This window comes from Phycodurus eques, chromosome 13 (assembly GCF_024500275.1).
Source record: "Phycodurus eques isolate BA_2022a chromosome 13, UOR_Pequ_1.1, whole genome shotgun sequence".
NCBI lineage: Eukaryota > Metazoa > Chordata > Actinopteri > Syngnathiformes > Syngnathidae > Phycodurus > Phycodurus eques.
This window is the reverse complement of record NC_084537.1, coordinates 15219072-15235111: the sequence shown is the minus strand read 5'-3', so window position 1 is coordinate 15235111 and position 16040 is coordinate 15219072. Positions and strand designations below refer to the sequence as shown.

The following is a 16040-nucleotide window of genomic DNA, read 5'->3' as shown; positions in this document are numbered from 1 at the left end:
TTGTACTTAATATTTTCCTGGAGAATACATTTTGGATTGGTCTTTGAAGTTTGTAATAATGAAAAATTAAGTGAAACAAACAGTGATTTTAGTTAATTCTTTTCCAGAATGAGAGTGCTTAAAGAGGAGGATGCTATTCATGTGGCACAGTTTGAAGCAGGCATCATGCAGGTGGAGATGGGACTGGCTCAAGTAGGTGGCCAGATCAAAAAAGCTAAGAAATTAGACAAATTTAATTTTAATCTTACTTTTGTACATCAACATTTACTTGGGCAGTGTAAATAAGTCTGCGTGAAGAAATTATTTTTCTTATTATTATTATTATTTTTTTTTTATCTTATTGTACACTTCAGAGTCTTCCAGATTGCTTAATTTATGTTAACATCAAATAAATTCTCTGCGGGGCCCCGGGGATCCCCCAGATCCCACCTGCAATGTTTCTGTCACTTTTTTCATGCTTTTGGTGTTTGGATGTCTGTATATACACCAAGCCGCAGTAGGGAATTTATTGTGTTGCCATTAGGTATCACTACGGCTTAGTTCCTGCTGAGCAGTACAGTTCTGTTTGTTATAGTATGCAATTTCTTGCTTTTCAGTTGTCAAAAATTGTTAAGGCTACCAGAATAACAGCTCTGCATCATGCCACTGCCGTGCATAGTCCTTTGAGAGGGTGCCAAAAGTGCTGCAGTATGGTGGCTTTTTTAAAATATTTTTTTCAGAGTTTTTAACCTAACAATGACAATAGAGAGTACAACCTGAGTTTGCAAAAGGCACATTACAAAAATTCACAACCTAACCCAGACTGCTCATAACAATAGTTCTTGCTCTTTATAGCGACCATTTAAAACAAAGCACATTGGGCAGTTGCTGAAAAACATGCTGTAGGGCTGTATTCTCCCAACCTCGGGGTTGAACGATTTTAGGTGTTTTTTTCGTTGTTGCCGACTATGTGATGAAAGTCAAGTCGAAGTTGATTAATCAATGACGTCATTGTTTTTTTTTGTTTTTTCCCCCCCGTGCAGTATAATGGTCCCCAACCTTTTGTCGTGTAAAATATGTGCCTTGGCTCAATAAAGTTTGGGATGCACTGCATTCTGAGTTAAATTTTATTTTTTTTATTCTCGTGTGCATCTGGTGCGTGCCGGGTGCAGTTGCAGTGTTTGTATTAAGATCATGTCTGCACCTCAAAGGTCATTCATGGCGACAAGGCTACTTTTGCTATCAAGGGGTCATGCAATGTCAGAGCAAGCTGTAACTTCACTCTTTCTTTCAATCGAAACACGTCTAACCATGATGCTGGGTCATCATGACCTGGGCTGCGCTTGTGCAGGGCTCTGTTACAGCACGGTGTAGTGCTGCAGTGCTGTAACATTCGCAGTTCCTAGCATTACTCAAAGTGCACACAGTGTTCTAGGAAAAATTATTTCGCTACACAGGGTGTGGTGACTTATCCCCCTCCTTTTGATAAGAGTAGATTTGTCCCCTGGAAGCCTAATCATTCCAATTCAACTTGTGGTTTCACCAGAAATAGAAAGTACTTTGGAAACGATTAAGAAAAAGCATTCTTTATTGCATGTTATGATCAGCGAATACAAAACATTAAATAAAAATACAAATTTGTTTAATTTTTGATGACTGTTTACCTTCCTATGTTAGAATGCATTAGAAAAACAGTGATTAGTTTTGACTCTTTTTCACTCTGGCAGCAGGCAGGTCAGCCTTCTCTAGGCTCCGCCTCCTCTCACCTGGCGCTCGGCCCAGAATGTTGCAGCAACTCTGCTCGCTCCCATTGGCCCACACTCACGCAGCTTCGCAAGGAGGGAAATGACTAACCTCTTTCAACCTCGTCCCTTGCCTCAACTTCCCCTTTTCTTTCACTCTCTTCCCCTCTTTCATCTTCAGACATATTTGCAATGGCTGGCTTTGCTGCACTCTACTGTAAGTGAGACAGGATTTTTTATCTTATTTCATTGCGTCGACAGGGTGGAAAGTTGTGAATGGCTGCTTTGTACGCGTCAGTGCGTTGAGTGTGTGTTTGTGTGGGGTGGCGTGATGAGCGTGTGTGTTTAGTGCAGTAGGCGGCTGAAAGTTTTATTTGTCTAGCTAACAACTGACAAATTTCTGACATTTTTACGCATTCTTTAGTCCCACAGTTGCATACTTTTGTTGGACCTTGACTTAAAACAAACGGTCACAATCTGATCCCAAAGAATGATGAAAAAAAAGTTTGGGGACCTGTATCATTAGCCTAAGTTCTCATTTTTTCTCTCTCTCTCTCCCCAGAGGAAGTGCCTTTGCTGATGTGTGCCGCAGCTTTGACCTGCTTCTACCGCTGAAGCTCTATCTTCTCGCCGCCCCTTCTGCCTCGCTCGCTTGCTGCCATAGCGCAAGGAAAGTTGGCCGCGCCCTCCTGACTCCTCCCCGACCTGTTCGTCCATCCGTCATCATCACCATCCATCCCTCTCAGTGGGCTGCAGCCTCCACTAATCCTCATCTGACAGCCCAGCAGCCCAATCCACCACAAGGCCCACACAGAGCATCACACACTTTGCCTTTACTTAGCTTCGCCTTGGACCCTCTAAGCCGCCATACAGTCCTCAGTGTTCTTAATTCCCACCCCAACCCCACACAAAGCAGACTACACCCAGACTATCACCTTTGTTGCCTGCTTCACCGCATCTTAACCAGAGGGCTTTCTCTCCTATGCCACTTTGACTTGCGAATGTTCTTGAAAAGAAGAGTCAGTGAGCAATAAGAGTGAACATTCAGGCAGGCTCCCTCCTGGATAAAATCAACTTCCATGATCGGGAAGATGGCGCAATAACAGTCGCAGCCTTAATTAGTCCTGCAGCATTTCACCCTGGACACTTCTGTCAATAGAAATAATTTTTCATGTGTCAACTCAACCTCGCAGTCGATATCAGCATAAACACACAAACGTAAAGAGAAGTCGAGGATTAAAGCCAAAGCGGTACTTTTATCAACGCTCAAACCGATCCCAGCTCAGAGTTGTTTTTTGTGCCAGCGCATTGCCATGGCGATGAACATAGCACAGATCCGCGACACAAAGTGGCTGACACTAGAGGTATGCAGGGAGTTCCAGAGGGGCACATGTTCCCGCTCGGACCAAGAGTGCAAGTTCGCTCACCCGGCTAAGAGCTGCCAGGTTGAAAACGGACGGGTCATCGCTTGCTTCGACTCACTCAAGGTAAGAAACCGAAAGAGAACCGGGGTAACAAAGTCGGAGGTGAGCATTCAGAGAGGCAGACGTGCATGATAAAGGCCATTGATAAGACACTGAGCACATGCCGCGTGGCAGACATAAAGTCACAAGCTACAAATAGCAGTCTTTTACGGCCAGTGGAGAGTGCACCATCTGGTCCCAGCATGTGCTCTCCCTTGTCCCGCCCATTTCTGGTCAGGTGATGAGAACATGTGATGAAAGGCCCAGAGAGGTGGGGAGAGGAGTCGAAACTCCTTGGGTTCAGGAAGCAGCCGTTTTGTACCGCTGTGCCGTGGCACTCGTCTGATGCAGTTAGACACATTGGCGTGTGATCACTAAACACTTGCGTGAATGTAGATCATCAACACAAATCCGCTGTTTAAAAACACATAAAAAAGGTCGTCACATACCAACTCAGATGCATTTAGGACCCTATGGCTGAACAACTAGAGAGAAGTAAGGCGAAAACACCATCATGTAGCACACACACCACTTCCTGTGCCTTGAGGCAGTTAGTGCGGGGGTTGTTTGTCTGTGTATGAATACAAACGTACACTGTAGTGCTAGTAATTTGTTCTGTGACCACGCTCATAACTCAAAACGCTCATCTCAAATCATCTTTCCCCATCGCACTGAATGGAAATGCCGTTAATCCATTCCAGCATCACCCCAATAACCTCCCAAATCTCTGTATTTGTATTTTTTAATAAGGAACAATATTACTTATTTATTATTATAATACTTTATAAAAACAGAATAATAACAATTAAATGCAATGTAAAGAATGAAAGTTTGTGCATCATGATGTAATACTTGCAATTCAATTCCTTTTGCTGCTCCTTCTGGTATGCCCACCATGGGAGGCAGTATGATGCAATCATGCAGACAAACAAAAAATAATACTTCTTTTACTGCTACTGTAAGAGACTTAGTAAGATTCTGTAATGTAAGTATTTTTTTGTTGAGGATAGAGAATATATGCCTTTGAGTTTTATGTGTCTTCACCTTTTGCATTGGAATATCCTTTGCTTAAAGGGTTCTAAAACCGCATCTATCGATGCTAATGTTAGCATGTAAATGGCATTTTCCATTTTATGTTAGAATTAAGCTATTGGGCCGTTCTGAAGGTAACGTTGTTTGGTTGTAATGTGTAAATATTTTGTTTAGTTTGACAGTAATCTTCAACTGGGAGTTTAACAGCTTGAAGCCTCTCTTGATGAATTGTTCACTATTTTCCAAACTGCTGCTTATTGTGAAGTGAGTCAAATTGAGTTCAGTGCCACGATACACCGCTCGTATCTCAAGCAAACGTATCTTGAAAAACTCATAATTCGGGTAACTTGTATCTCAATGCACCACTGTATAAGCATTTTTGTTTTTAGATAGAAGCAAGAAATCAACCTATTTCCTTGTCCGGCCTCTTTCACAATCACACATTTTTATCACAGCTCAAATTTCAAAAGATGGGTGGGACTCACCTCTAACTTTTGACCCACTTGTACATGTTCAGAGCTTGCATCCTTCCTTACAGACGGTGGTGACTCATGGTCATTGGCGGTTATTGAACGGGGCAGGGTTAGGGTGAGGACAGTTTGTCAGTCCACCCAGAACACAGTGTTTACAGTCAGATGTGGTCAGAGGGACGTCGTCGGACATGAACTGAACTCTTCCAAGATTACATCATGTGTGTATCAAAATTATAAACTAGCTAAAGGAAGTCGTGTGCCTGGGCTTTCGTGTGCCTGGGCTTGGGGGATTTCTTCATGAAAAAGGACACAATTAATGGAGACTACTTTAAAAATAAAGCTTCACATTAGCAACTTGGATTTCATTTAAACTTAGTCCTCGTGTTGTAATTGTGCAAACAGCTTCCCTTTCCAAAAAGGGACCAGAATTACAGGCAGTCCCATTTACATAATGCCAAAGTATTGATATTCCTCTAGAAGCTATTATAGCCATTCCCCAAAAAAAAGTAGAACGTCACTCAGTAGATCACAGACCTCCACCGAGGCAAGCCATACTAATTCTCGCAGCACCATGTTGTACTCCATCATATTACACATTGTCAATATATATTTGTTCACATTTTAAATGGTATTTTAAAAATATCCAGTGTTGCAATGTAACATGAATGAAAAATCCTGCACATTTCACTCTTCAGGCAGGTTTACGTTACGTTACATTACATTACGTTATATATTTGTTCACATTTTAAATGGTATTTTAAAAATATCCAGTGTTGCAATGTAACATTAATGAAAAATCCTGCACCATTCACATTTCACACTTCAGGCAGGTTTACGTTACATAGGATTGAACTTTTCATCCATTTTCTATCGTGCTTATGCTCATCCGTGTCAAGAATGAGCTGTAGCCTATCCCAGCTGACTTTGAGTGACAGGTGGTGTACACTTTGGACTTGTCGATAGCCAGTTAGATTGACACTAATTTGGAAAATAGTTTTGACTGATATTTTCCAGAACATATCTATCGTAATCATTTTTGAGAGGCTGAATCAAATCGGCGGTACGGTGGACGACTGGTTTGCACATCTGCCTCACAGCTCTGAGGACCCAAGGGTTCAAATCCGGCCTCACCTGTGTGGCGCTTGCATGTTCTCCCCGTGCCTGAGTGGGTTTTCTCTGGGCACTCCCACATTCCAAAAACATGCATGGTAGGTTAATTGAAGACTCTGAATTGCCCATATGTGTGAATGATTGTTTGTGCCCTGCAATTGGCTGGCGACCAGTTCAGGGTGTACCCCGCCTCTCGCCCAGAGTTATCTGAGATAGGCGCCAGCACTCCCTAGTGAGGAAAAGCAGTACAGAAAGTGGATGGATGAAAATAAATATTTGAAAATACTATAATTGTCATCTAAATGCAGTAAATGACTGTCCCGAGCAGTGTTGCCACAGTTACCTTGAAAAAGTAACTTTGTTACTTTACTGATTACTTAAAAGTAATTTATTACTTTAGGATTGTGGCTGAAAATTGATCTCCATTTATGACATGCACCGTGACTGAATCAAGTGACTTGGTTATTGACTTTCCTCACGGTCCCAAGCACTGTAGTTTGTTGATGATATATATCTGTCGAAGCAAAAATAGCATATTTTAATATAAAAAGCATATTAAGCTCTTGTTCTCGTGAACAAAAAAGTAACTATTGGCCGATAAATCAAAGTAACTGTAATCTGACTATTCTAATATAGAGTAACGCGTTAGATTACTTATGATGTCACCGGACCACATTTTTTGAGTAACGCATTACAAATAGGCTTTACACGATCAGGATTTTTGGGGCCGATCACCAAGTTTACAAAAACGATAACCGATCACAAGATGGAGCAATGTGTCTATTTACATGACTTGTTCATTTATTGTATATACTTGTGTACTGTATGACTTGTTCATTTATTGTATATACCTGTGTATTGTATACTGAGTAGTGTATCTTCAAAATTATTCTCTAGCATTTTAGACAAAAGTTAAAACATCAATGACCTCTTGGCCACTGACATAAGTTTAGGTCAAATCAACATTACAACATGACAGAAATAATGGGTGCTAACTTACTGGAATTAAACTACTTTAGCAAATACTATTAATGACATGCTTACTCTAACTTTCTCACTGTCCCGGCTATATGGACAGGTGTTGTCCAGAGTTTGCATCGGTTCGGCTTTTATATAATAAAAAAAAAAAAAAAAACATTTCCCCACTTGAACCCGGGCTTGCTCCTCCTTGTGTACATTCTTCACGTGCCCGATCAAATTTGTTGTGTTGAAGCATTTAGATGACGTTCGCCACGACATACTTCAGTTGTGCACAGACTGCAAATAACTTACGTGTTGTTTGTCTGAGACACCGCAAAATAGTCCCAAACCGACGACGTGTTTTTTCACCGACAAGATAGAAAGAACTTTATTCGCCGTCAGATAGTTACAGTACTGCGCCACAAGACACGTGACAAGGCTAAAAATAAACTAGCTTTGGGATTCATACGCGATGAAGACACGGAGTTAAATGTCTTGTGCGGAGCCGATCGATGACGTCATTGCTCGGATCGGCGAATTATGACATGAAAGCCGATCAGCATAAAATGCTAATTATCCTCCGATACCAATCACACCGATCAGATCGGCGTAAAGTCTAGTTACAAAGTAACGCGTTATTGGCATCACTGGTCCTGAGAGTATCTCCATGCATTATAGAAATGATCTAGTAGATCACAAGCAAACATCTGGTTGACCACAGTGCTGCTGTGCATTTAACGCTAGCCCAGAAAAGTGCACTACAGTGCTACTGAGTTCAATTTCTCAGTTAACAAAAAATACATATACACAGTGGTAAGGTATTCTTAAGACTATTTTGGACAAAACCCAGGAGAACAAGCAGTGAGCATAGCGTTTTGATAATGACTATGTCTGTAAGTGAAACTTTTCAAAAAGAAAAAACTTCATTGTTGGCTCTACTTTGGCCGATTTCTCACCTGTCCCTTAACTTTCATGGATAACAATTTGTATTCTTTTTATAATACTGTATTGCAAACAAACAATTAGTAAATCCTCTGCATAGGTAAGACTTAAAGCATATAGCATCACAAAAGCATAGATGACCCTCATCAATCTGAATCTCATGATCCCTGTTTTCAATACAGTGTTGACTTTCACTGACACAGCAGTAGAGCAGCAATGTGCAGGCTGAAACCTCTCGATACATGAACACGTGTTTAAATTGTCATTCATGCTGATAGAATCAGCTACCAACCGGAAAAGAGTAACTGGGTACAGGGTTTTATTCGAGTGAACCAAGGGGCTTATTTGGGGACTTTTTGACTGATTTTTCACTCGATCTTGTTTATTAATGCAGATGGATGACTTTTTAAAAAAAATAATAATAATTTGAATGGGCGTCCAATTTTTTATGTACGTAGTGAAACACTGCACATTTCGAAAAAAACCCACAGTGGAAACAGAAGGACAGAGTAGATATCAAGCCTCTTGGTTTACCTGTAGCAGGTTTACACTACATTTAATAACCTAAAACTATAAGAACACTCATTCATGTTAACATTCATCCATATTGTTTGTCACCCACATTATGCCACGGTCTCACCCCGCCCCCATCTTCACTGTCCTGCAGCCTCTTAGATATGCATGTGCACACTCTTACTGCATGTGAGAGAGCATCGACCTTCTTCTGGAGAGTGTATAATTAGAACAGGTCTCACATGATCATCAGTGCATAGCTGAATAGGTCACACCCAAACCCACTTATTTCACCAACAGTCTCTGTCTCTCTCTTGCTGACCTCCTTTTTTTTTTTTTTTTTTTTTTTTTTTCCCCCTTGCTACAGGATACACACTTGGCTGTCCAAGAAGGAATTTGGAAACAGTTTGTACCAGACTAGACAGAAGACAAATTGCAACATTTTATATTATAATTAGGTTTTTCATGACATGAGTGAGATATCGCCCTGAAATACGATAATCAATATGTTCAACTAGACAAATAGGCATCACTGTGTGCAAATTAGCTAACGCACTGCTCTCCCCGCCGTCTGTGTATCTGTTTGGTTCAGCGCAGGCAGCTCAGCGACGTGGAAGAGGTGTAAATATTTGTAGAAGGATAATGGCTGGCTGGACCCTGTCATTTTAAAGTTGGCTTGTAACTTTTTAATGATTAACTCTGGAGTGAAAGGTTAAGTACGATCCTTGTAAATAGTCACACTGGTAACAGTCGCAATTGAAAAGTGAGGCTTCTGCAGTGGGAATGAGAGTGGAGTAAACCAAACAAATACATCAGAAACAGAATGAATGTTTTTGATGTACCGATTTCTAAATGAAACACCATAGGTCAGATAATTTTTGCTTAATTTGCAGGGGGAAAAAAGTGGCGCCATAGAGCTTCCATGGTCAAACACCATCCAATGTAACAAGTCTCTTTGGAGAAAAAAAATGAAAATAAATCTTTCCAGAGTTTAAGCTGTTGTCATCATAAAACCTCTTGTTAAACTTATTGACTCTAAAGGCAAAGCTTAAGTAACACTTTAACATTCTTAATTGTGTAAAGAAAAAAAAGAACTGTAAAAATTAAGTTCATATGATGAAAAGGAAAACATAGTTTATTCACAAATGATTGTCTACATAACATGCAAGTGTAAAATAAGTTAACCACTGGTATAGTTGTAAAAACAGCAACACACTCAACCTTGATAACGTGTATGGCTTGTGTGCTTGAGCAGATAGAGTTGAACTTCTTTTGGACTTATCTCCCATGTAGTACTGACGTCTTGCGTGACGTGATGTTTGATGACAATTCAGATTCTGAATTTTATGGAACTTTAGGGGCCAGAATATGTAAAATGTTGACTTGTTTTGCCTCAGGGGAATTCATCTTTAGAAATTCTACTACGTATTTTCATATACACATTATGTAAACCCTTTGGAATTAGTTTATTATTTTAGAAAATGTGTGTGTGTGCGTGTGTGTATATATAATAATTAGTATTTTATTTTATTTTTTAACCGAACACAACATATTAACATTCACAGTGGATGGTGGACAAAGTATGTGAACACCTAGGCTTAGAATTTCTCCAAGACCTATTTGGAGTCAGTAGTCAGCCAACCTAAAGTCCAATTAATGTGACGAAATTGGAGGTGTTGGTTAAAGCTGCCTTGCCTTATAAAACCCACCACTTTTGAGTTTTCTAATGAACCACGCCTCACACAAAAGAGCTCTCAGAATACTTACAATTAAGAATTATTAACTTGCATGCATCGAGAAAGGATCACAAAAGTATCAATAAAAGGCTTGATGTTCATGAGTCCATAGTAAGACGGATTGTTAAAAAATGAAGAAAGTTCAGTTCTGTTGCTACTCTCCCTAAGAGTGGACCTCCTGTAAAGACGACTGCAGGAAAATTCTAGCGTTATGGTTAATGACTTCCAGAAATCTCCAGGGCACACCTACATCTTTGTTGACAAATCTACAATAAGTAAAACATTAAATGATAACGGATGTCATCAGAGGACACTACCAATGAAGCCATTGTTTTCCCCATAAAGGTTTGCAAAAGCGCCTGAGTGTTCCAGCCAGCACTACTGGCCAACTCCAAAGTTGAATTGTTTGGAAGAAACAAATTGATATGTGGAGGGAAAAAAGGCACTGCACACCACCATTAAATCTCATCCCAACTGAGAAGTATGGTGGAGTAGGCATCATGGTTATGGGACTGCTTTGCTACCTCAGGCCATGGACACATTGGAAAAATTTATTCCCAAGTTTATCAAGACGTTGCAGGAGAACTTAAGACCATCTGTCATTTGAACAGGACAATGGAAAGAAAATATGCCTTTTGGAGTGGCCCAAACAGTTGTTTTTTTTTTGTTTTTTTTTTTCAAAGAGGAATGGTCCTGTTTCTGTTCCTGTCCTGGTTCCTCCTGAGTGTTGTGCATGTCTTATGCAACTACAGGAAAAGGTTGGTTGTGGTTATTGCTGCCAAAGGAGTGTCAACCAGTTATTAAATCCAAAGGTTCACATACTTTTTCCGCCCTGCACTATGTTTATATGTTGGTATCATTAAAAACATGGATTTTTTTTTTTTTTAAGGGGGGTGTGGGGTAATAGTTAAGCAGACTGTCTTTTGTGACATCGATGAAGCTCAGATCACATTTTATGAACAACTTATGCAAAAATTGAATTCCAAAGGGTTCCCCTACTTTTTCCTCGGAACTCTGTACATATTTTATGATCTCCAGTGCCATGTGTTATTTTGCAATACTATACATGTAACTGCTTTTGGAAACATTACACAAAAATTACATGCAAATCATTTGAGACATTAGGGCTGTTGGTCTGCTTTGTGGATTCAGTCCATTTTCTGGCTTCTAAAAGTCTAGTTCTAATACAAAAGGAGAGGTACGCTAAACCTGATTAGTGAAGTGTTGTAATGACCTGCAACCACAAGATCATTTAGATAATTACTTTATCGTTGTTATTCTCATGAAAAACACATTACTTAATTACTTTTCTCATTTTTGCATGTAAGAATATGTCATTTGAAGCAAGCCTGTTCTCGTTCACCCATTTTCTTTCTACTGGTGCTTATTTTCACTCTTCCTCCATTTTGCTTTCCCGCTCAGTCTGGTTTTTACCTCAGGCCACACCCATGAGTCACATTACTTACACACACAAACACACACACACACACACACGTACATGTGGGTTTAGGTAAATGACATCAACCCTGACCTGGTGCGAACCCACCAGCAGCAGGGCCTCGTCTAATCAAACAAGGCCCACGCTTTCATAAAACAAGCAATGTGGTAACGGTCTCGAACAAGAGAAGTTTGAATACATACCTCCACGCCATTAACCTCGTAGTCTGTCTGCTCACTTGCCCGACACACCCACCATCATCATGTCCGACTTGTGAGGAAAAACAGGTCGACCGTGTGCGCATACACGTGCGCATTATATCTGTGTTAGTGGTGCTGTTGGAGCAGGTTTCTACTCCGAGCCAAGATTATATTCCCACAGAGCCAAAGGCCTCATACCTTATCTTCTCTCTATTCCCTTCCCTCTAGCTTTCTCACTCCGGCTCCAATTTTTCTCATCCTATGACAGCATGTTTATGTTGAGGGGTTAGGTAGCACAGTCAGGTAAAACACATACACGGTGGTGTAAATATTTGTTACGTTGCTAGTGGACAGCGGTTATCCTGCTCGGGACTAAAATCAACATGCCACGCTCAGTGTGCAGTTGTGTTCGGGTTTGAGTTCAGGGGGGTAATGTCTATTTGACACTTCTGTCACACGGCGTGCACAGAATTAAATGACACAATGCACATGGCCCAATTCAAGCAGCATTTACCTTTTCAGTAGTCAAGAGAGTAGTTGCTATAATCCACAATTGTCTAGTTTGATGTATTATCGTATATTAGTCCTGGTTTAACCTTCTTTTGAATTTGTGATCCCCCATTCATCGTGGGAGTTATGTTTCAGACCCACACATGATTAGTGATAGTCTGTGATATAGAAATATTGATATAAAATATGTTTTTTAATAGTCTAACTTCAACTCCAGGTTCAACTTGTTAAAGCACACCAAAGACAACACATTGTAAACATATTTTAACACCATTTTTTTACAAGCATAAAATGTATGCAAAATGTTTTTTCTATAGTTTAAGCCTCAGACTAGCCCTCCGTACGCTGTAATCACATCGATTTTTATTCAAACACAAACATATTTCAACAAAATAATTGATATGTTTAAATCCACAATATAACTGGACTGACAAGGGGATTTCTGCAGTCAAATTTGTGATTTGATGTCGTGTTTGAATCGAAAAACACCTTTAAGGGAATATATAATTTATATCAGACTCATAATTATGCACTGTGAAGTTTTACTTAACAGTTATAAAACATAAAACATTAACTTTATAAAATAATATGTCTGTCCATCGATTTTCTGTAGCTCTTGTCCTAGTTTCGGTCATGGGTAAGCTGGATCTTTTCCCATTCGACTGAGCGATAATCGGGCCCATCCCCAGACTGTATAGACAAACAGGCATTCACATCTATGGGCAATTTAGAGTCTTCAATTAGCCTTGCGTGCATGTTTTTTGAATGTGGGAGGAAGCCGGAGTACCTGGAGAAAACCCACGCAAGCATGGGGAGAGCATGCAAACTCCACACACAGATGCTCCAATGGAGAGTTGAATCTGCATCTCGTGACTGTGAGGCGGACACGCTAGTCACTACCCCGCTGTGCTGCCTGATCGAATTCTTATTTTGTATGATTATATCTAAAATGGATTTTAAAAAGACAGTAGATAAAATATAACTATACAATATATAAGTGACCTGACTTACGTTTTTTTTCGAAATGCGACCTGTCGTGGGACCAATTTTTTGCTTCTACTTGCTAGCGAAAATTGGAGTTACGACCACTGTTTGGTTGCGGTGAACTCAACTGAAGGCCTGTTCATGCTTCTGTTATATAGCATCTTAGTACGTCTTCATGTGGACAAATAATTTTTTTGAACGCAGCTGTGTTTAGATGTAGATATCCGTTATTAAATTTTTTTATTTAATAGTCCAAGTCCAGTTATTAATACAGGCCCAACTCATGATATCAAAGGGTGTGTACAGACCTGTAGGAAACGTGTGTGTAAAACTGCACAGGAGAGATTATTTGACGCTAAAGAGACCAATCTTTCCTTTTGATAGGATCAAAATATGTTAATGCAGTGTTTATCTTCAAGACAGCATGTGGACTCCACAAAAACGTGATCCTATCATTGCTTGCCTTGCTGTTTCCCAAAGACAACATGGGTATGCATAGGAAATAAGAAACCTGTTTGGGGTATTATAATGCCAGAATCTGACAAAGACAAATGTGTTTTTAAGTTCCTCCCCCCTATGAACAGCTAGGTTTGTTTTTAGTAGCACCGTGCTGATTTCCAGCCAGTCCTGCGGTGATGTTGTAATCCAGACCGTCTGCGGGGACCCTACGGGCTTCTGTCTGCTGAAGTCCACACATAAATTCTCCACCCCTAATTGGATTTTTAATTTGATATCTCTGGGTGAATCCATTGTGAAATCTTCCTTTAAAGAGTACGCCAGGATTCAGTCATCCATAAAGTGTAAGCTTTTTCTAAGTGAGTTTTTTCATGACACAAAGCCACGGGGGTGTTGTCGTCTCGGGTTTTATTAAGAGCTCACTTATGTTACAGGAGCTTTTGTTTTAGTCCCTGTATTGGTTTTGGTTGTTCTATTCTAATGTCTTTTTCACTTATGCCAAAGGGCGGGGGATTAATGCTTTACATGTACTTGCACACTAATTTTAACACAAGCATTCTGTCGCTACTCTTTCTGTGGCATGTACATCCTCATCACATCACTGCACACTTTGTCAACAACAGCCTGTCCCTTCTTTTCAGTGTCAGATGACTCTGTCCCACCATCACACTGGGTCCCTTTATAACGCCACTAATACAATGAGCACTTCTCTGTCACCCCACTACCTTCCATGTTTATGTGCCTCTATATACACATGCACTGCAAACACTTCGGGTTGTGTTTGCTCAGTTGAGGAACAAATATTGATCCCTCGACACTCAGATTATCCTGGAAATAATCCTAAATCCATATTTTCCAAAAAATGACTTTCTAGAGAGGTGATGGAGACGTCAGCAAGGATGACATCACTAAATGCAAGTCAGTGTATTTTGTCTCACACACCGGCTCTAATACAGTATGTAGCAAGATGAGACAAAATAATATTTGTTTCTTGTGTTTGTCCATCATAAAATTATGATGCCGATACTGAACGTCTGGACTCATACTCGAAAAAATGCTGCGATACAATGACATCGATAGCACTTTTATCAGTTTAACAGGTACCTTTTAAGCGCTATTTCAGCCATGTAAAAATACATGTTGGCAAACACAGGTTACGATACAACAGTACTGATACTTTTGAGAGGCTGAAATTCCGAGGCGTTGAACAATTTTGAAGTAAACAAGGTCTCTAAACAATTAACCAAATATAAAAAATTGTTATCAATTAATTTGATAATCAATTAGCTGTTTAGTTGATTATTTGTTGCACCTCTCCACAATTGAAACAACAGTTTGTTGGCTTTATATGATCATGATTTGTTGGCAAATGTTGCAGTAAAATGTATATTTTATTTCAATCATGGAAATATGGGTCATTACAAATATTGTTTTTAAAAGTAGTAAGTCATCATACGCGGCACGGTGGACGACTGGTTAGAGCGTCCGCCTCACAGTTCTGAGGACCAGGGTTCAATCCCCGGCCCCGCCTGTGTGGAGTTTGCATGTTCTCCCCGTGCCTGCGTGGGCTTTCTCCAGGCACTCCGGTGTCCTCCCACATCCCAAAAACATGCATGAATTGGGGACTCTAAATTGCTCGTAGGTGTGAATGTGAGTGCGAATGGTTGTTTGTTTGTATGTGCCCTGCGATTGGCTGGCAACCAGTTTAGGGTGTACCCCGCCTCCTGCCCGATGATAGCTGGGATAGGCTCCAGCACGCCCGCCACCCTAGAAAGAAAGTGGATGGATAGATGGAAGTCATCATACACTAAGAAAATATGTAATGAAAAAATATGGATCATCAAACAAATGTAAATATCAGACAATCATAACCCAAGTGAACTTAAAATGCTGTGTGGAAAAACTAATTATCCCCCTTGTTAAATCATTAATTAATTGTGGCTAATCACAATTTTTGGTTAATTTTCACTGACCACACTCAAGCCTGGTTACCTCCAGACCTGTTCAATCAAGCAATTACTTAAACAGAATCTATCCCGACAAAAGCTAGACAAACGATCGAAAAAAGCTGCAACAAAATGACACGATCCAGAGCAGTCTGGAAAGAGTTACAAAAGCCATTGCTAATGCTTTAGGATTTCAGCAAATAGGGAGAGCCATTATCCTCACATGGAGAAACCATGGAACAATGCTGAAGCTTCCCAGGAGTGGCCGGCCTACAAGGATTACCCCAAGAGAACAGCAATGACATCCAGGAGGCCACAAGGGAACTCAGGACACCTTCTAAAGAACTGCAGGCCTTCTTTGCCTCAGTTAAGGTCAGTGTTCATGACACAACAATAGAGACTGGAGACTGGGCAAAAATGATATCCATGGCTGAGTTCCAAGGGGAAAAGGAACATAAAGGCTCGACTTTTGCAAGTAAAAAATAAAATAAAATTAAAAAAATCATCTGAATGATTGCCAAGACTTCTAGGAGAATTATATGCACACACGAGATAA

General features: G+C 40.2%; 1 protein-coding gene across 14 annotated transcripts in view; it reads left to right on the top strand.

Moving 5' to 3' along the window:
* Positions 1 to 16040, top strand: part of mbnl1 (muscleblind-like splicing regulator 1) — a 67716-nt gene that overhangs the window by 17294 nt on the left and 34382 nt on the right. For 11 of the 14 annotated variants that reach the window (XM_061693394.1, XM_061693398.1, XM_061693391.1 and 8 more), the window contains exon 2: positions 2284 to 3208. The exons of 2 other annotated variants lie outside the window; for them this stretch is intronic. In XM_061693394.1, the coding sequence (XP_061549378.1) occupies positions 3035 to 3208 (174 nt within the window). In that variant the 5' untranslated portion in view covers positions 2284 to 3034. Of the gene's footprint in view, positions 1 to 1706; positions 1939 to 2283; positions 3209 to 16040 lie in introns of all 14 variants that reach the window. One more of the 14 variants, XM_061693395.1, reaches the window with a different exon arrangement.